This window comes from Oenanthe melanoleuca, chromosome Z (genome assembly GCF_029582105.1).
Source record: "Oenanthe melanoleuca isolate GR-GAL-2019-014 chromosome Z, OMel1.0, whole genome shotgun sequence".
Classification (NCBI taxonomy): Eukaryota; Metazoa; Chordata; class Aves; order Passeriformes; family Muscicapidae; genus Oenanthe; species Oenanthe melanoleuca.
The window spans coordinates 43707781-43728175 of NC_079362.1; the positions used below are offsets into that span (position 1 = coordinate 43707781).

General features: G+C 38.1%; 2 protein-coding genes across 4 annotated transcripts in view; one reads left to right on the forward strand and one right to left on the reverse strand.

Moving 5' to 3' along the window:
- Positions 1-43: 43 nt before the first annotated feature.
- Positions 44-5069, forward strand: RPS6 (ribosomal protein S6). Its single transcript, XM_056513275.1, has 6 exons — positions 44-582; positions 1310-1441; positions 2272-2482; positions 2746-2892; positions 3984-4141; positions 4898-5069. The coding sequence occupies exons 1-6, from the start codon at positions 577-579 to the stop codon at positions 4991-4993; spliced, it is 750 nt and encodes a 249-aa protein (XP_056369250.1). The 5' UTR covers positions 44-576; the 3' UTR covers positions 4994-5069.
- Positions 5070-7633: 2564 nt separating this feature from the next.
- Positions 7634-20395, reverse strand: part of DENND4C (DENN domain containing 4C) — a 71439-nt gene continuing 58677 nt past the window's right edge. For all 3 annotated transcript variants that reach the window (XM_056513479.1, XM_056513477.1, XM_056513478.1), the window contains 7 exons: positions 19781-19963; positions 18163-18352; positions 16974-17219; positions 15529-15646; positions 13847-14000; positions 12705-12769; positions 7634-12049 (listed from right to left, as the gene is read on the reverse strand). In XM_056513479.1, coding sequence (XP_056369454.1) covers positions 11913-12049; positions 12705-12769; positions 13847-14000; positions 15529-15646; positions 16974-17219; positions 18163-18352; positions 19781-19963 — 1093 coding nt within the window. In that variant the 3' untranslated portion in view covers positions 7634-11912. The remainder of the gene's footprint in view (positions 12050-12704; positions 12770-13846; positions 14001-15528; positions 15647-16973; positions 17220-18162; positions 18353-19780; positions 19964-20395) is intronic.

Below are 20395 nucleotides of genomic sequence, written 5' to 3' on the forward strand. Positions count from 1 at the left end.
GCTCTCCACAGTAGCTCCTTGTCTCTCGTGCTGCGGAGGAAGTGGACACAGGACGCAGCGTGTTCCAGCCGCGTGATGGAGAGCGGCTCCCCGCACGCCCCTGCTCCCGTGCGCAGGAAGTGCTGGACACGGCGCCAGCAGGGAACAGGGAAGCGCGTCCCGGCGGGGGCCGCTCATGCCGCACTAACAACTCGCCTTCCCCTGAAAGCCGCTGTGTCGCGTGTTGATGGCGCTTCTTTTTACAGGTGCGAGCGCTCTCAGCCCCGGAGCGCCTGCGTGCTGCTCCACGGGCCGTTCCTAAGGAACAGTTTCTCCCTGGCGAGCGGCACCTCAAGCAACCAGTGACGGGCCCGGGCCTGCCCCGGCAGGAGCCAATTGCCCGAAGCCGGGAGCGCGGGCGGGCCGGGGCCTGGCACGCAGCGAAGCCACGCCCCCTGCGTAATAGCGTCGCTCGCCATTGGGCAGTCGCGGTCACGCGGGGCGCGTGTGGCACTGGTCTCGCGAGAGCTTCTGGGCGTATGTAAGAAGTGCGGGCGGAAGTGCGGCCTTTTCCCGCGGCGTCGAGACGTGGGCAGGATGAAGGTAGGGCCGCGCCGGGCCGGGGCCGCGCTCGGGTAGGGGGCTGGGGCTCCCCCGCCGTAAATGGCCCCGGCGCTGCTCGCAGAGCCGCTCTTGGTGGCCGGTGGTCCGTCGCGGCGGGGCTGGAGCGCAGCGGCGGGGCGGATGGGAGTGGATTGCTGGCGGGCCGCGCTCCCTCGGTCGCGGCTGTGCTGCCGCGGGGTTTGCGGAGCAGCCGCCAGGCTTGGAAGCACTTGCGCGGGAGAGAGGCCTGCGGAGTCACTGCAGGGCCGGTAGAGAGGGGCCGTGTGCGCTGCTCCCGAGGCAGTGGCAGCAGGCGCCCCTTCAGCTCTGCAGCGTCCCCGGGAAGCACAAGTGGTCTCCCCCAGCAGTGCTGTTCCCTTGCGTGTGTGTCTAATGCGGCCTGTGCTGAGAGGGGTTTGGAGGAGGAGGAGAGCACAGGTTTCTGCTGTTCGCGTTCTGTGGCCGACCTCTGACAGCGATAAAGTCAGTTTTCTCTGCGACTCAGTGAGTTGTACAGCCCAGTGTGGCCAAACGTAGTCCTGCCTTGGCTTTCCGAGTGTGGTGGTGACAGGTTTTTCTGGTGAGCATTTGTGTAAGCAGCTGGGGGATTCCAGCTTTGAAATGCCAAGCTCAAATTATCAGGTAAATTCTGACTTTTTTGTTGAAGCATTCCTCAGAAGTTTCAACCAGATTTTTTTTTGTTTTTTTTGTTTTCTTTCGCTTTTAGCTCAACATCTCTTTCCCGGCTACTGGCTGCCAAAAGCTCATTGAAGTAGATGATGAGCGTAAGCTCAGGACATTTTATGAAAAAAGAATGGCCACGGAGGTGCTGGCTGATTCTCTTGGTGAGGAGTGGAAGGTAAGTAGTGCAGAAATTAAGAATTGTATTTGAGAAGCTTAAAACACAGAATTTCTCCAGTATGCACTGTAGTGCTTGTATGATTTGCAGTCAAGTTAAAAGATTCTCCTGGTATATATGTATTGGACTAAGGGTGGCTTCTTCGGGTGCCTGAGTGGGGGGTTTTTGGTTTTTAAAGCCTTGTGTTTAGAGTTTCTTGCTCCCCTTCACAGTAGCTTATTGCTCTTCATTTGAGTGCTGTCTCTTGGTATTCAGGACAAGTTCAATCTGCAGTATAAAACTGCTGTTTCGTTCAAAATTGACTCTGTTTAAACTGCTGCTAATGTACAGGAAAAAACATGTTGGGCCTGGTGGATGAGCTTGGAATAGTAAGTGTTAATGTAGACAGTGCAGCTGAATTTGAGGAGTACAGTCTTTTCTGCTGCCATCTTCAGAAGGAATGTGATCAAACCTATGCTTTTCCTTTTTATCTGTTTATCAGTAGTCTAGGTACTCCTGTGTTCTGTTTCTGTGCAGATTTCCGCTTTGTTAAGATAACTGTAAGATAGTTACATTTTTAATTTCAGGAAAGGTAGACAATAATGGTAAAAGATTTTTGTACTTTCCAGCAAAACTTCAAAGGGGATGTCAATGACACCAAACGTAAATTCTGGTATACGGAGGTATTTTTTACATTTCTTGAGTAAAATTTCTGAAGTGTTCCACAGGTGTTGGTAAAAGTTGTTTACAGTGACTTATGCTGCATCATGCACCTGCAGTGTGCTGAGGTGTCTGCTACTTCTTGAGCTAATAAAGACATGAGTGACTCGGGAGTGTTTGTGTTTTTGTAGGGATATGTTGTCCGGATAAGCGGTGGCAACGACAAGCAAGGCTTCCCCATGAAGCAGGGTGTCCTGACGCACGGACGTGTCCGCCTTCTGCTCAGCAAGGGCCATTCCTGCTACCGCCCCCGGAGAACCGGCGAGAGAAAGCGCAAGTCTGTCCGCGGCTGCATCGTTGATGCCAACTTGAGTGTCCTGAACTTGGTCATAGTGAAAAAGGGTAAGAGTTTGAGTGTGAATGTCTTAAGAGTCCCTCTGAGCGTTGCACTCTTGTAATACTAAAAATGGTCACTAAAATGTGTCTTGTTGCTGCCAGCAGTCTGATCATGTCAAAGCAGCCAGGGGTGATGCTATTGACAGATAAACCCCAGACATTACCAAGCATTACCTTGAAATCTTGAGTATTTTAAACTTAGTGTTTTGCTGCTGCACCTGGTGCTCAGTAGTGTAGTAATTGGCACATTTAAACTTACATTCCCAAAGGTGAAAAGGACATTCCTGGGCTGACTGACACCACTGTGCCCCGTCGTCTTGGTCCCAAGAGAGCCAGCAGGATCCGCAAGCTGTTCAACCTCTCTAAGGAAGATGATGTTCGCCAGTATGTTGTGAGGAAGCCTCTCAACAAAGAGGGTAAGAACTCAAATAGTACAGCTCTGGGTTTCTGTTAATTACTGCCGAGGTGTCCAGCCTACTGCACTGTATAAAGCACAGTTAATAGTGCCTCTGGGACCCTAACTACATTTAAGCTTTGTCAGCTGTAGCTTATAGGAAAAAAGTACACTTTCTTGGTTGCCTCATTTCCTTCACCCCTCTCTGCCATGTTTTGTCACAGTTTCTTAAAACTATGATCAAATCTGGAGAAATTTTTACTAGTATTTCTAAGAATATTCCACCAAGTAGTTGCTAATAAAGTTAAATATAACGTGGAATGTTAAAACTTTTATGGTGTGGGGGAAAAGGCAGTGTAGAGAGAAGGTGCTAAGATTCTTTCTCCCATGCTTATGGCAGGCAGTCTGAAATTAGATTTTATTGTCAGGGCACTGCTTTGCTTACTACCTCTTGCAGTGTAAGATTTTTTTGCTTTTTATTGGTGGGGGAAAGAATATAAGATTTGGGTACTCTGAAGCACATCATAGGAAATAATACTCTCCATTAAAGATTATGATCCTACTGGATATAAGACTGGTACATGACTGCTAAAGTCTTAGCAGGATTGCTTAGTAAAATTTTATTTTACAAGTATGTGTAGTGTGTTTTGTTTGCTCATTGTGGACTATAGATTTGTTTTTTGGGATAAACTGTCAAACATAAGTAAAATTAAAGATGGCTTTTTAATGTTGGAAACAATAGCTTGTTCTGGATATAATGAACTTCAGCTATATAATAGTACATATACTATATGTGGAATAGCTATGTAATGAGTTCCTTTATTGCTAAAAAATCTAGGTCTAGGGGGAATTACAAGAGACAGACCTGCTAAGAAGCTAGGAATTCACACTTCATTTCTAATAACAGATCATGAGATTAAGACAGTCTATTGTCAGTGCTTCCTCTGGTGATAATCAATTGTTTTTCCTGTAAATCTGTGAAGATTTTTGAACTCTGTAGTTGCTGTAATATGTAGTACACTAAGTCAAACTTGCTCTAGAGTTGGCTAGATGAAGCCTCTGGCCTCTTTGGAAGGTGCTCTGCTGCTTGTGCTGATCTGTAATGACTTCTAGGCAAGAAACCCAGAACAAAGGCTCCCAAGATCCAGCGACTGGTGACTCCTAGAGTGCTGCAGCATAAGCGCAGGCGTATTGCCCTCAAGAAGCAGCGCACTCAGAAGAACAAGGAGGAAGCTGCAGAGTACGCGAAGCTGTTGGCCAAGAGGATGAAGGTATGTTTGCCATTTTAGCTCAGCTGTATGGAATATAGCTCATTTCCCAGAATCAAGGGATTTGGTAAGCTGGACTGTACTTCTACAGCTGCTCTGTACCTGGTCATTTTGTGTGTAAGTGCCCAAATGTGAATATAACATAGCTGGTCAGTTGGTGTCTTCTGAATACTGCTTTCTGTTTCTGCCAGTCATAGAGCAATAGAAATTAACCAGGCCCACTAATTTGAGAGCTTTTTTTGAAGGAAATAAAGTTACAGCCTCCAAGGATATTTTGTTCTGTAGCTGTTTTAGTTCAAATTAATTCCGATTTAACTTCAAGATGCCCAGGCATTTGAGTGATTGTGTGGAGAAATGGTATTAAGCTGTTGATTTTGATGGAGCATAAGTTGGCAAGAAGGTATTTGTTAGGATAAGTTTGCTCTTGCTCCTAAAACTGCAGTGACTGATGAAGCAGTACTGTAAGCAGTACAGCTGGAATATTTAGCACAGTAGTACACTTCCTGAATTTCATGACTTGCAGAGAAACAGAGATGCACCTCTGGTTTCTTAACTAAAGTTTTGAGTGCATACTGTGCAAACTCAGTATGCTGGTTTGGCTACTTGCAGAATTCTTCTGACTTGTTAGAGGGGAGATTACTTTGCTCTATTGACTTACAAAATCCATTTCTTCAAGTTTTATTTTCCCTAGTTTGTTCCTTGGTAAATGTTTTGAAGTGCTTGATGACACTTAACATCTTCTTTCTCCATGCCTTTCAGGAAGCCAAGGAGAAACGCCAGGAGCAGATTGCCAAGAGGCGCCGGCTTTCTTCTTTGAGAGCTTCTACATCCAAGTCTGAATCAAGTCAGAAATAAAGATGTCATACACGATACTAAAAAGACATTGTACATTTAATTACCAATAAACTCCTTTGTTGGTGAACTTCCAGTATGAGACTTTGTAGTGTATGTTGTTACTGACAATTTCTTAAACAGGAGTTCAGACTAACTGCATCATGTACACAAGACTGGAACAACAAACTGTGATGTTGATGCAGTTATCTTAAGAGGAGATTGTGTCACTTTTGATCCGGAGTGTAACATTTGGTAGAACTTCAAACCTTCAGCTGATTCTTGGTAGAATTAAATGCAGTTCAGATGCTCACTTGGAGCAGGTTCCCCAGGGAAGTGGCCACAAGCCTGCCAGAGTTGTGGGAACATCTGGATGATGCTCTTGATCAAAATCTTTAGTGGTAGTCTGTTAAGAAGCCCTGGTATTGCTCTTGATCTTTATGGGTTATGGCAAACCTGAGGGGCCGGTGATTCTGTAAGTGTTACAGCTTGAAATTGGTACTGAACATGAGAAGGCACCTTCTAAAAGGCGTGACTTGAAAATTTGATTTGAGGATTAAAACTACAGTAGACTAAAAGTATTCAGTATGTACTGGGTGAGGGTAATGGGAATTTGACTCCCAAGTTAAAAATACGTGTGTTGGATGTTAAAATGGTCTGCAACTAAATAAATTCTTCGTTCTTAAAATAGTAATTTGAATCCACTAATGTTAAGAGAGGTGCTTCTGTTTCCAGTGAATTAAGCTTCATCACAATCTAAGAAGTTGGGAAGCTTTTTTTTCTTCCTGTATGTTTGTGGCAAGACTTTGAAGTTAGGGCCCCACCTGGCTCAAAGCAGGTGAAAAATCTGGACTGAAAAATCAAAAGTTGCAGAAGACAAAACCTGCTCGCAGTACATTAGGGGCATGGAAGGCAAACCTGCAGTTCTTGAACTTGAGGTTTGTGTTAGGATAATGGGATACCCATCTCTGACAAGGACAGAATTTGCCATGAAGTGCTTGCAGGCAGTGGAACTTTGGACCAAGAGATTTTGCCAAAGCAGTTAAAAAGCTTTAAGCCATCTTTCATGGCCTAACAGACTGTTTTTGAAGGACAACTAACTAATCAGGAAAGGTTAAGAGGGCTAGTAAGTGTGGTTATGTACAAGTTAAATAATGCTGGCTAGCTAAATTTTTAAAGGGTACCATTTTACAATGTATTTTTTAATGGAGATCATGTTCATTGCCTGCAGTTAAATAGTGAAGATCCACTGGCCCTGTTTAACCTGAGCGTCACTAAATGTCCCTTTTTAGTCCACAAAAGTCTCAGCTGCAAAAATGGAAGGAAAATGGAGGTAGGAGAGTAGCACTTGCTAAATTCACTATGCTGAGAGTTTTGCAGTCTGCAAAAGGGAAATAAAACTGTCTAGGCTCTTAATCCAAGTAAAATATTCTTGCACATGATTAGGACTAACTGTTTCTCAGCTCCCCATCTAAAAATAGGTCTGGAATTAGGAGTTAATTATGAGTCTTTTAAAAAATATATCAATCTGTGCTACATGTATCAGTGTCATCATGAAGAAAGGTCTTTAGGGTCTGGTATTCTTGTTGCTGTCATATTAATGAATGGGTTTGAAAGATACTCAGTTGTGAAAGTGATGGCCTGAGGAACTGGCCGATTTCTACTACTTAAATTTCATCTCAGCCTCACTCACATCCCTCCCTGCCCCTGCCCTGTAAAAAAAAGAAACAAAAAAACCCCAACCAACCCACAAAACCAAACCAAACAAACCAAAAAAACCAAAAACCCCTGGAAGCTACATGTAACCTGCAACTATGTTATGAGTCAAGAGGTCCACTAATGTTTTTGCAAGCTAGGTTGCATCAAGTGAAAGCATCACTGTGCCTCCATTATGAAGTCTTTAAGAAATTAAAACTCCTGGGAAGTGTTCTCCCACATAAGGCCACAAATATGCTGCAGAGAGCACCAGCTGTTCTCAGGAAGCCAGGGGACTTGTTTTTCCTACAAACAAGAGCTTTACAGATTCTGTCACTGAGTCTGTTTTTCAGTTGTTCTTACCTCTACTGATGCCCAGTGCATGCTGAAGGTGCCACAGAGCCTCCTCTCTAGAAGCCACCTTTCCACAAGTGAATCCCATTTTTTGTTTCACTCTCCCCCTGCCCCTGCTCTTTCTCACCATTCAGAAGCCATTGAGGGACTGTGAAATAATTACCCAAAACAACAAAAGTCTTGCCCAACTATATGCTGAATTTGCACTTTAGATTAAGTTCTGTCAGTCATATAAATTCCAGTGATGAAAAAAGCTGAACAATGACACATTTTTATATAGGATGCATATTTATTTTATTCTGGGAACAACATTAAAAATTGTTTCTTAGTCTAGAATATCTATACAGAATTCAGGATATAGAGTGCCCTTTTAAACTCAAATTTTTGTCAAATGTACAAAAATATTACAGAGAAACAATTGTTAATCAAAGCAACACTAAATGGATGCCATTTTTCAACAGTTCAAAACAGTCTCTAAACCAGTGCAAATTTTATTGCATTAAGCTTCCCAGCTCACTTAATAGATTCATAATTTATTCATACTACATAATTTCATCCTTGTTACAATACAGTTTAAGCTCCTAATAGGAGTTTCATGTGCTTCTAAACAACAGCAAACAATCCCTTTTATTTGCACCATTGGTTGATGCGGACTGAAAGAACAAATTAAAACGCTATCCGATCCTCTCATGTATGCATCACAATATACAACACAGGAGAGTACATAACTGGAGTCCAATTCAGCCATTCAACACTTACAAGTTAAAAGGGTGTTTGTTTTTAAAAAGATCCATAGTGAAAAGTGGATATACAGAATGCATTTTAAGATTTTTATTAGTTAAAGAAAAAAAGAACCCTTTTGTTGAAAATATACAATTATGTGAATAAGATTACCTGCTTACTGTTAATAAAATAGGAGTTATCTGCATTGAAATAATTGCTGAACGAAGAGTTTTACAAAGAGAAAACTACTGAGTGGATTCTTCAGTTCCTTACATTAAAAATTTGTTTTAAAAATAAAATTTCTATGATCTAATTTAATATACATTTTGAAAATATCCCCTATGTTGCAGTTATTCAAAGAAAGCAGTAAACTCAATGAAAGGTATATTCTTTTAGCTGCAGCAATACAAAAAGCCATTAATTCACAGTTATAATAGAATATTACTCATTCACAAGTGCAATGTAGCTTGAGCTTAACCAATGTGAAATTCCACCAGGAACAAGACTAAGTTACTTGCAAAATTAATTTAGTTTGAAACACATAGAGTAAATAAAATATTTTCCATTATAATTGTATTGTCTAAAATTGAGTTATATAAAATGTGAAGACAGGATATGATTATAAGTAACATACAGATGCTTCTAGTAACATGTAAAAGCTGGTACCAATGATGTGCCAATACTAGAGCCACATCAGTCTCCTAGCCCTAAAGGTTTTCAAAGTTGTCAGGTTTTGGTGATGTGCCAGAATATAATTACTAAAGAAAAACTTTGTAACTTAAGAATCCTGATTTTGAACATTTAAGACCTCATTTGTTGTTTCAATTCCACAAAAAACTCAGCTTTTCTCACGTGAGCACACAAGCTGTATACGTAACTGATTTATAGCTGGGTGAAAGGTGCAAGATAGTATCTTAGCACAACTGACTGCAGTTCAACATCCTTAGGGAAACAATTCAAGGAAGCTTCTCTTTTATAATTGTTCTTCCAATACAATCTTTCTAAGTTCTTGGGCGTACCTGAAATCCATTGTTTGCATCCACTTCTGTTATCAGGCTGCTTTACACCCTCATTTTGTGCACCCATTGCATATTTTGAAGTTAATCCTGATCTGCAAATGTTTTCTTCAGGTTGTACAAGGGAGTTACAAAATAGACACAGAAGAATCATCTCCTGAACACTGGCTGTTGGGATACTAGAAAGAGTATGTGGAGGCAAGAGTTTCACAAGTGAGCAAAATGCTACTCCTTCTGTTTATATTGACAGAAGAAGGGAACCAAAATCTAGCTCATCCTCATCCCTCCTTCACAACACTTTGCCCAGATCAGTAATGTATTATGGATTCAGATAAATATGCTTTCCTAGGAGCTAGGTGTGTCAAAAAAGTTAGAAGCATTTGTATGTAACTAAGTCATCCCCATGTAGCCCAAGAAGTTCATCCTGTCAACTAAATTGCAGAAGTGTGCCTTTAGTGCCTAATTTTCAGAAGAACAAAAGTCTTCGCAATGCACTCACAAAAAACTTTTGAATTTTTATCCTGGTTATTTTTGGCCAGATTTTACTTTTTGTCCCCAAAAAAACATCTGAGATGAAAACAAACTGTTTACAGAGATGTCCCTTTTCATCTGAGCTATGGATTACATTAAAAACCCAACTGATTAGTTAGCTACTCAAAAACCTATGCATTAAAAATTAAAAAGGATAAGGTCTTCCTTTTTTATTCTATATTAAATAATCAATTCCAATATGTAGATTCAAGATTTCAAGTAGCTACATGTAGGACTTCTACCACTCTGAAATCCAGGTGCCTAACACCATGAATAGCAGTTACTTTGTAGTGTATAAAAATGCCAGTATGCGAGAGCAAATCAAAGCAAGTTCAATTCTGCACTGGTCCTTTTCTCTTCTGGCTTTACTTTTGTTGGGGTTTTTTTGTTTGTTTAGTGTATATACATGGGAAAGGTTTAACAATTAACATTAGATTGTGACACAATCTCCTTTGCTGTCGTTACCACACTATTACCTTATTAATCTGTATTTTCAGCAACAGATAAGAAAATTGTTTGGAAATGAAAATTATGTGTTTAGGAAAACTAGTTACATTTTAAAACTATTTGGATGTCACATATCTAAAATAGCACTGCACTCACAAGACAGATTTTTCTTGCCATTTAATGAACTGGGAGAATTTAAGTGTAACTAAAATTTGACTCCTTGCAAGCTGCATCACATAATCACATGGTTTGTCCATTCAACACTCAGAAATGGTCTTTGTGTAGCTGTCTGTTGAAAAATAAGGTATAGAGTCATAGAGAAAAATTTGCTGCCTTTGATTCATAGAAATATTAAACTGTTTTGACCAATGCTTTAGATAGAGTTTAATTTTAATTTTAGAAGGATTTAGAAGGATGGAACCATGTCAATTATGTAACTGGAGAAGAGAGGAAAAGATGAAGAATCAAGCACTCTTCTTCAACTGTGATGTAGGTCAGATATCAGCAAGCAACTATGCATAAACTCAAAGAATAAAGAATAAATTTAAAAAAAAAAATCATTGTGTACTTTCTTGCTTTTAGTTGCTAAGAAAGCACAATAGTTTTATCAGGAGAGAATCTGTCCAGGTAATATCCCCATATTAACTTAGGATCAGCACTTTTAGACAAAATACAAGGCATAAGTCTATGATGTAAATGTATTTTGTCATAAATAGTGCAACTCCCTTGTTTTCACCTCATGAAAAAGAAAAAATTGTTTTACTGTTTCATGTAAAAAATTGTTCCAGACAGATCTTCATCCCTCATAATTTTTAAGAATGAAATTTTTTTAAAGTAGTATCAAGTAAATACATTCATATCCAGACGCAATTAATATTTTAAGCTATGCTCCTTTTACATTCTACAAATATGTATTTTCTCTACTAATTATTTCATTGTAAAAGCCACACTACTAACTTTCAGCAAAAACCTGGAATAAAATCTTAATATATTCTTCAAGTAACAGAAGCGCTTAAACTGTTGTCTGGTATCCAGGCTCTCCTTGCCAAGACTATGACTACTGTAGTCAATTAAATACGTGAAGTGAGGAAGTGTCTTATCTAGAAGCAATACAAAAGATGGATACATCTTTTCAGATCATACACATAAGCACTTCATTTCTGCTAATATACACCTTGAAGACCACATTTATAAATACATCTTAATTGAAATATTGAATCTGGACTATCAGTGCAAAATAATTAACCCACAGGCTCGTATGAAACCAAGAGAGAGGGTGATAAAGAATTCGAGGAATATACCTCTTAAGCAGACAAGCAGGAAGTATAAAGCATATTTTTTTTTCATGCAGTATCTGTTGACAATTCTTGTGTGTATTCTAATACTATCTGAGCTTCTTACATGATTTTTAGAAAGCCATCTATTTCTGAGCTGCTTTGTGTAGAAGCCTATCCTTCTTTGGAGAAAGCAGCCAGTACCTTTACAGGATCTTACAGTTTATCAGATAGAGAATACAGGACCGTTGAGCCTAAGTCTCTGTTTTCTCACAGCTGTAGACACACTTTAAAAGGTCAGCAAAGGCAATTCAAAATACCCATTGGGACAAGAGTCAGGAGAAGGGTAGCAATTTAAAGTACTGTGATCTTTTGAAAGCAACTGTATTGCAGCTTCCAATTCAAGGTTTCAAATATTCACACAACCATATCCACATATTCACATTCATACAACCACACCACACACTAACAAAAGGATCCCTCTCTAGGTAAAGGTCATTTTAAAGAAGCATTGAAGAATCTGAGCACTGGAAAAGTACTTCATTAAATGAAACCAGTATTGGTGGCCCTTAAGAAAGTCACCAACTATAGATTGCTGTTTCGTCATCAGCTTTTTGAATAATTGATATTGTGGAGGAAAATTTTGAGGAAATCAAAGAAGATATATGGGGAAAAGCAGATCAACCACTGAAACAAACTCATAGTTTTAAAACATTTTGACATACTTTACAATGTGCCTATAAGATGAATGAGAAGAATATATATATCTTACTGCTCAGAAAACTGGTTTGACAAATTGCTCAGTTAAAACTTTTTGAGACTCAAAAGTGTATATATCACCATGCTCTCGGGTTTGTTCTCCTCTGCTTTTGGCTTTCCAAAGTGTGGTGTGTGTCTTCCTTTTTATATTAAAGGTGCTCCAAAGCATTTCCTGCAACACTCAACCCTGCTGCTTGGTGGAATATCTATTCTCTGCATCTTTTCAAGAACTTCCTTTGGTAGTTTTTTAAGTGCAAGTCTGTATTCACTATCAAAGACCTCTGTAATAGAAAAATCAGTTGAGGTTATTTAAGAAACACTGTATAATGCGCACTACTATTCCTATAAAATGCTTTTGGTGATTTTTATATAGTAACAAAATTATCTTCATTAACTGGAAGCTGGTTTTCTTTTCAAAATGCACCTTCTCAGAGGACCTAAAAAGCATCTCCATAAGATGGTGCAGCACCATAACACATCACAGTGGATGCCCATTGGTCTTTCACAGTTCCACCTGCCTGTTCCCAATGTATTTCCCCTATCACATTCCATAAGAGAATCACTTTGATTGTGTACTACACAAAATAGAAGACAGGATGAATGAAGTGAGGAGAGGGTGGGATATCAGAAGTTTAGATAACATTAGTCTGATATGTGGGTCAGAGAAAGATGGACAAGACTGGAAACAAGCTTTCGGATGTGGAAAACTTCAAGCTCTTCAAATACTTTTTGTTCAAAGTTACTCATTACTGGTTTCAAACAAAGTCTAAATTAATTATTCCATCTGAATTATATTTACATAAAAGCAACACCTAAAGACTGACAGCACAGCAGCTTTCAGTAAAACACTATTGAGTGTTACAAACAAATTTTATACATTAGCTTTCATGTAATATATCCACAGGGACTATGCATTTCACGGTATTTTTTACTTACCAATGTCAATGTTTTCTCTTCCAAGAGACACCAGAGACAGGAAAAGAATTTCCCTGTAAAAACTCCTAGGGGAATATTTTGAAGAGTGAGTTAATGAAAGCATCAACTATCCTGTTTACAAAGTCAGTATTGAAGACCTCCATTATGTAGTTTTTGCAACTGTTCTGTTAACTTTGCTGGTGAAGAAAATGACCAATCTACATGATTACTAGCCTAAGGTTTTCTAATGCCTGAATACTTTAACTTGATGCAGAAAGCCATACTATTGTTAAATCCTAGTAATCACATTTTCTATGAAAATTGCCTCTACCATAGAAATGCCTAACAAACAAGAAATATTAAATTAACCACCACTTTTTAATTTATTATTAATTCATTCCTGCCTGACCAAGAAGCAATGTGTGGGTGTGGGTTTCTTTCAAATCACCCATACTTCTGTTTTTTGTTTCAGAATGTCATAGTCAGTCTCAGAAATAGTTATCATTAAATAATCAGATAACATTTTTTCCCTTTGGAAGTCATAAAGATGCTTTTCTAGACAAATCAGTTTCTTTTTAGTAACTACAAAACACAGAAACAAAGATGACAGCATGACAGACTTCAAACACATCTTGTATCTGCTGTAATTTACTTCAGAGTCTATGCTCTTGCACAAAGCCTTCCTTTAACTGCAGTGCTGGTTACAAAATGTACCATACAAGAATTATTTCACATCTCCCTCTCCCTGTGTCTCATGCTGCATCCACTTAGTGTATAGCCAGTACTCCAGGTTGCTAGAATTTCTGAAGATATAACTAGGGAGAATATTCCACACATTACAACAGGATGCCTTACATTTGTTACATCTGAAGCAATATCAAAATGTGTGTAATTAATACCTGCATTTTTCTTACTCATTGTAAAATGTTTATTTTTATTAAAGGACCACATTCATCCATTTGATCTAGGTAAGTTATGCATCTGAATATAGAGTACATCTGTTCGTAAACATGGGCATAAAAAAATACACATGGCCTTTGGTGGACACAAATGAAACTGAATTTTCCCCAGGGGTCCTTACGAAATTATCACTATGAAATGTATACAGTCTGATCTTATTTAATTTTTAGTGGGGAAAAACTAAGAAAAGGTTACGCCTTTACCTCTGTCGTTTCACATCTGGCTTAACTTTCTGTAGGAGGAGGTTGATTGGCTTAACAACATCATTGTGTTGAATACTTAGTTTGATGTTCTCTATCAAAGTGTTTGTTGCCTGCTGATCTTCTGCCAGTGTAGAGGGTTTCTTTTCGGTAGAATCTGGGAAGTGGAACCGTACAGACTATTACAGCACTAAACATTTTTTTTCACTTTAATAAGCAGAAGTATTCCCAAAGGTGAGATACACATAGAGAACCTCTACTCAATCACCCCGAAGTTACAGGATGCAGCAAGTATCCATCTGCAAGAGGTCCCACATGACAGAGAAATACATGGCACTGAAGAGTACCCAGCATCAAATGTTGCCTGATGTTTGGTTAGCTCAGTTTTATTGCTGTACTTAGCAATTGGGTTCACTGCAAGAAGCTTATTGTTATACAAGGGGAAAGAAATAAAATAGAAGCATCACTTTTTTTAGCAAAGAAACTTTTCTTAGCAAAGCCCTTCTTAAAAGCCACCTATGATTAACTGATAACTTTGGGATACATATCGAAATAGATAATGTAAGTTGAATCAAACAGGAAAGAAAATAACCAAGACATTTACCTTCATCATTTGTTATTTAAAATGCCATGTTCAGAATAACATTGAACTAATATTTTCTGGAAGACAGTGACTCATAAGAGAATAGTAAATCCATGTACTGGCAAAGAAATAAGTTTACAGATTAGGCAGTGAGTACATGGCGTGTAAATGAATTGCAGACCAAGCCTAGTGATCTTCACCACATCAACGTGATATTTTCATAAAATTGATATATATGATGCTTTACAAATGTAATTTATATTTTCTGACACTGCTATATGGCCTGTCTATTCCATATCTAAAACAGGCCCTTTGCTCCTTTGTTAACACAAATAAATACATAAGTAAATCAATCAATCAATCAATCTTCAGTCATGGCTAGATGATTTGGCTTTTATCTATTATGACAGATGCTTGTAGTACCTGAGGGAAATAACACATGTTGTTCTGGTGCTCTTGACTGTAATTTTCTGACCAGTCTCTTTATTTTTAGGACATTTATCAACAAACTCCTTTTAATTCCTTAGAACCAAAATCAGCACACGACATAGTTTTTAACATAGTTTTTAGAAGTTAAAACATAGATTTAGAAGTTTAGGTCAACGAAGTTTTTTTGATGATCAGAAGTAAGGAAATCCTTAAGTTCTTATGGCCAGTCTACCCGTTATTATGCTAGACAAGGTTTTCTTTGTTCTTAATTTTTAACAGTCAAGAGGGGGTGCCAAACGTACAGACTGGTGATTCATTTACAGAAGTAAAAGATACTTTTTTATAAGACAACCTTCAGTAGGTGCCTGCATAGCTATTACCAGATTATGCAGTGAAACATTCAAATGAAGTGAGGTTTATTTAGCACCATGTCTAGAGCAATCAGCAATTCCTCTCATCCTGTAAGCGTATGACATATAATGAGCATATCAAACTTATTTTCACAACTAATTTGATTATATGAAGTACCTAAGGGTACCTAAGGGATTGCAGATGCTTCATATAGAAAAAATTATTAAAAATTGATGGGCTGTGTATACCTCAGCCACTATAAATCAACAGTTTCTTTCAATAGTCTTTTCTTCCTGTTTTCTGTAGCTTTTGTTTTACTTACTGAGATTTCTCCAAGATATATATAGGGGATCCCCTGGCTCTTGGTGAAGGTTGATATTGTCCCATAGAAGATGGATGCATACTAGCTTGCTATCTTGAGCAAGAGATGTCAAAGGAAGCTAAAACACATGAAGAAAGGGAATAGGTTTTAGAAACACCAGTACAGTGTTACATTATTTAAAAATCTTGCTCTTCTATTGTTTTTGCAAACAAAGAAGGTTAACTTCATTTAACTTGAATCTAACAAAGAGTAGCAGATGTTATCTTCTACAGTAAACTGCACTCAATCAGAGCAGTCACAAACACTTCAACATTTAATTTTTTTTTAGTTTATCCTAATGTATAAAGGCCATTTAATTTTCTACAGGCATCTGAAGAAAATATTTATGTGTATATATCTGGAAATATCTTTTGTGCACCAGACACTGTACTTGATCTGTACTACTAATCATACCACATTGCAGTATTTTCTGACCTGATGAGCACTTTGGTATGCATGTCTACATATTGGCCTTCCCAAAAAGCAGAAAGAATCTTCATACGTATACAAATATGGACTATTTATTTCCATTAAAAAATTATGGTAGTCAAAACAACACTTACCTAATTCTTTTATAAAATTAAGTGCCTCTGGAATCACTAATACAATAAGAATTACCAGCCAAGAAAAACTTACCACTTAGTGTGTTTACTTAAATAATAATTACATGATATTATATCCGGTCTTGCTATTTTCCCTGTTAATACATTGTGGTTTCCCAGTATGCTTTAGATTTCATTACTATTGTCTTCAACTACATTTCTTAGAAAATTTTTCTCAGTACTAGATGGGTGTTTTTTTGAAAATTGAGGAAAATAATTTTAAAGTTCTAGTTTGTATGAGTAGATGGGAAAATACTTCTTTTTGGCATGCATTAAGTACAAATGCATATTTAATTTCAATTTGTACCTACACATAAAAATGGTATCAGTTTCAATCTACTCCTTTAAATTAGAAAGGAAAAATACTCAAAAGATAGATCTCTTCTACATTCTTGTGTTCCAGTCATGTAGTAATAAAACTCAATGAAGTTTGAATAGCAAAACCTATTCTTGGAAGAGAACAAAAAATATTTCCAGTAACTTTAAAGATTATAAACTCAAGTGTGTAGCTCACTCTCTGTGTATGCGATATATTACAATTTTTGAGTTCTTCACAGACATATCTTGTCTCCTATTCTTCAATGAACCTTACTCTCTGGCTTTTTAAAGGAGACCATCTTGACTAGAATTTGAATACTGTTCCCACACATCTCCCTTCAAGAACCCTTGTGGGAAACAAACTTATGTTCTTGTATTATAAAAAACCCAAGAACTTTTGTTCAGCTATTCAGGACTTACCTAGTTGTTTTGAACCAACTTTACTCACTGTAATACCTGCTGATCTAACACAAGGAAGCCATTTACCTGCACTCCCTCATTGCAGTGTTCAGATGTTAGAATGAGTCCAGGTAAATTGCTGGGCAGATCCAACCGCTGGAAATACCAGACTAGGTTCCAGAAGATTATTGGGTGTTGATTGATGAATTTGGATGTATGAATCACTTGCTCTCCCTCATTTTCCAACAGTGATTCAAGCTCCTTATGCAGTACCAAAGGGCTCAAATATGGTACAGATACAGGGGCAGGGTTAGGTTGTTTTATTAAAGGATCCTAAAACAGAACATGCAAAAAAAAAATTTGGTTTTTTTGTTTTCTTTATTTGTTTTGGGGTGTTGTTTGTTTTTTGTTTGTTTTTGCTTTTGTTTTTTTTACTAAATCAAAGAAGATATTTATTCTAGAAATACTTTTCAGGATTACTTGCCCTGGAAACCTTCATTGCAGAGTTTCTTTTGACACTTGGAAGAAGTCTCTGGAGCTACACAATAACTTTAATGGCATCAGCAGTTTTGACTGCTGGGGATTTCTTAATTTTAAAGATTGATCACCTGGGCTTTCTCTATTATGTGAACAAGAAAAAAATGCTAATTTGTTATAACTTGCTCCTGATTGTGCAGTTTCAAGCTATCTAAGCTGGTAGCCAGTACCAAGCCTGCAGCAATGGAAATTGAACAGAAATGTCAGTAATTGTATCAGCTGTGGAACTGAATCATGACTTCACATGTTAAGGAAGCCTGTGGAAAATAACAAGTATTGAGAGAGGAGAAACAATTTTTTTCCACAAGAAAGGTAAGAGTCTCAATACTGCCTCAGCTTCTCCCTAACAGAATATACAGATAAGCCTAACAGAATATAGAGGAGTGTAAATAAATGCATAGAAAGAGAACAAACTTTCATTCTTGCAACGTGTTGCACTATTGTGTTTAGTCAGCTGTTGGAGCTGCTTTACTATTGAACTTCCAGATTTAGAAAGACAAAGACTAGCTTCATTCTGTAAGAGAGAACATTTCAAAACAAGTAGCACTATTCATTTGACAGAGTACTGGAAAAGCAATTTTAGATTAACTGAATTAAGATTTTTTTAGTTGTAAGAAGGTGAAAATATGCTTGGCCACTCCTATTCCCCAAATGGACAAGAATGCTAGTAGTAGAATATTATCAAGTTCATTGTCTTCAATATTTTTCTCTCAACTCAATGTGCAGATTCTAGACTTACCACAGCTTCCTGCAAACTATTTGGAAGACTAACAGTTGAAATGCCATGAGATGGTCTCTGTGAGAGATCGATGTTTTGCAGCGGACCTCCCACACTGTGGCTCCGAGTCAAGGACACTCCCCTTTTTGGTGGATTATTGGTATGTGTCTTCAAGGCTGTGGGATCTGTAGTCTGTTCTTTTGTCAAATCACTGTGTGAATTTTAGAAGAAAATATGCTAATATTTCAGCATTTCTATGGCAACAGGAAGGAAGCAGAGAAAGGCTGCCAAGTGAATATCCCAAACCAATTTTCTCTATTAATAAGAAACTGTATTTTCCCGGTTAGCTCCATTGTTTAAGGAACACAGAACAAAATGTCTCTCAGACCAGTGTAAACATCCTTTCAGTAAAGCAGCTAGGTATAAATTAAGATATGAATCTGAAAGCACTGCAGTTCTGTACAGAAACCACTGCTCTTGTACAATGTACTCTTGCTTAAAAAAAACAGCAATCCACAGTTTTCCAATCTATGAAGCTTATCTTCTTTTGACTATGCTCATCTTTACTCCCTCTTCCCTGTATGTTTAAAGTGCAGAAAGTAATTTAAAAACTGCATTCTTAAATAATAAAAAAATTATGCCAAAACTCATCCAGCAAGCTAATTTAAGTAAACTCAGGCTTGTCAGACTTAATGCACACAATCAAGGCATTTGCAGGTCTGGAAATATTCGTTCTGTGCTCCTTATAATTATAATGGATAAAACAACAGCTTCAGCTGCAATACAGAAGAACAAACAAAGTGAAACAGAAATTGTCTGCTTCCATATAATCTGCAGAGAGAGAAGAGATTATTTACAGGGGACTTTCAGTCCTAAATTTTACTTTAGTTAAAAATACACTATCATCAAAATTAAGATATTAACATAAGCAATACCACCTTTAATTTTTTGTGTATTAAGACTAACTGCTATTGCACTGATTTAAGTTTTAGCTGTCTAAAGGCATTAGCTCATTACTTTCAGGCACTTATACTCCAGAATTTCAAACTGAATGATGATTTAAAAAAATCCAATTACAACAAAATGTAACCAAGCCCAGCAAAAAGGTCACAATTCATAGCAGAATTATTTCAGTTTTTCCCTTGTCAAACATGACACCTTCCCCATAATGCTTTTTTTCCTCAAACTGTTTCAAAAGTTATATTGTTTTTCAGAGGTTCAGTTTTACACAGCCCTGCACCAGTCTTGAGTGCTCCCAGAACTTTCACTCAAGCAAAATGTGCCAGCAAATGGACTTATTTTTTCCCATAATGCAGTGTCCTTCTTATTAATCATACATACAAGGAAAGGAGAAGCAATGCTTGAATTTCTGTATGTCTTTAAATGGTGATTGGGTTTTAACCACACTGAGTAGAGGTTTTACCTACTGACCAATAGCAGATGGACATGAAGTTTCATTTCTATAGCTGTATCTCTAGAACCTACTCACTTGGTGGAATGAGTTTACTTCAAACTGATAAAAGCACGCTTAAAACATGCAAAAATGAGACACACATTTGGTATAAAAACCAGTCTTACCCTTACAAGTGTGGAAGTACTGATGCATTTCTGACAGAATGAACAATCCTGTTTTACCTACCCCTGCTCAGCTGCAGAGCTGGTTTCTTCAGCTATGGTGTGGCTGGACTGCAGGTGATCTGAAAAACTGATCAAGTCAGCAACAGCTGGACTGGTCAACAGTTTCTGCTCCAGAGGATCTGTGGTTAATGGAAGGGTGCCACTCTGTAAACTATCTCCTGAGGTACTTTGCTTCAGGAAAAAGCTAGTTACAACATGAATGGGAGGGAGAAAAATACAAAGGCATATAAGCATAAAATCATAAAGTTATTCTTTTCTACATTTACTTTTTAAAAGTTGCAAAAAAAGGTAATACAACATTAAAAAGCTGGACAACAGGACATAAATTTCATCCTACTCTCACCCCTGCAACTCATACAGGCAGAGTGAATTAACACATAGAGGGATTTGATCTGCAAAAGAAGACACCCTACACTGGACATAAATCATTACAAGTGACCTTAGTTTTCATGGTTTTAAATCAGCAACAGTGTATTTATTAATAGGTGACACATCACTGAAAATGGTTGCTATTGTAATGAGACATTACAGACTACACAATCATATAGCATTGTAAGCACATGACAACACAAATGTGTCTTGCTTTGCTAAGCCTCTGAAGTATACACTCTACAGT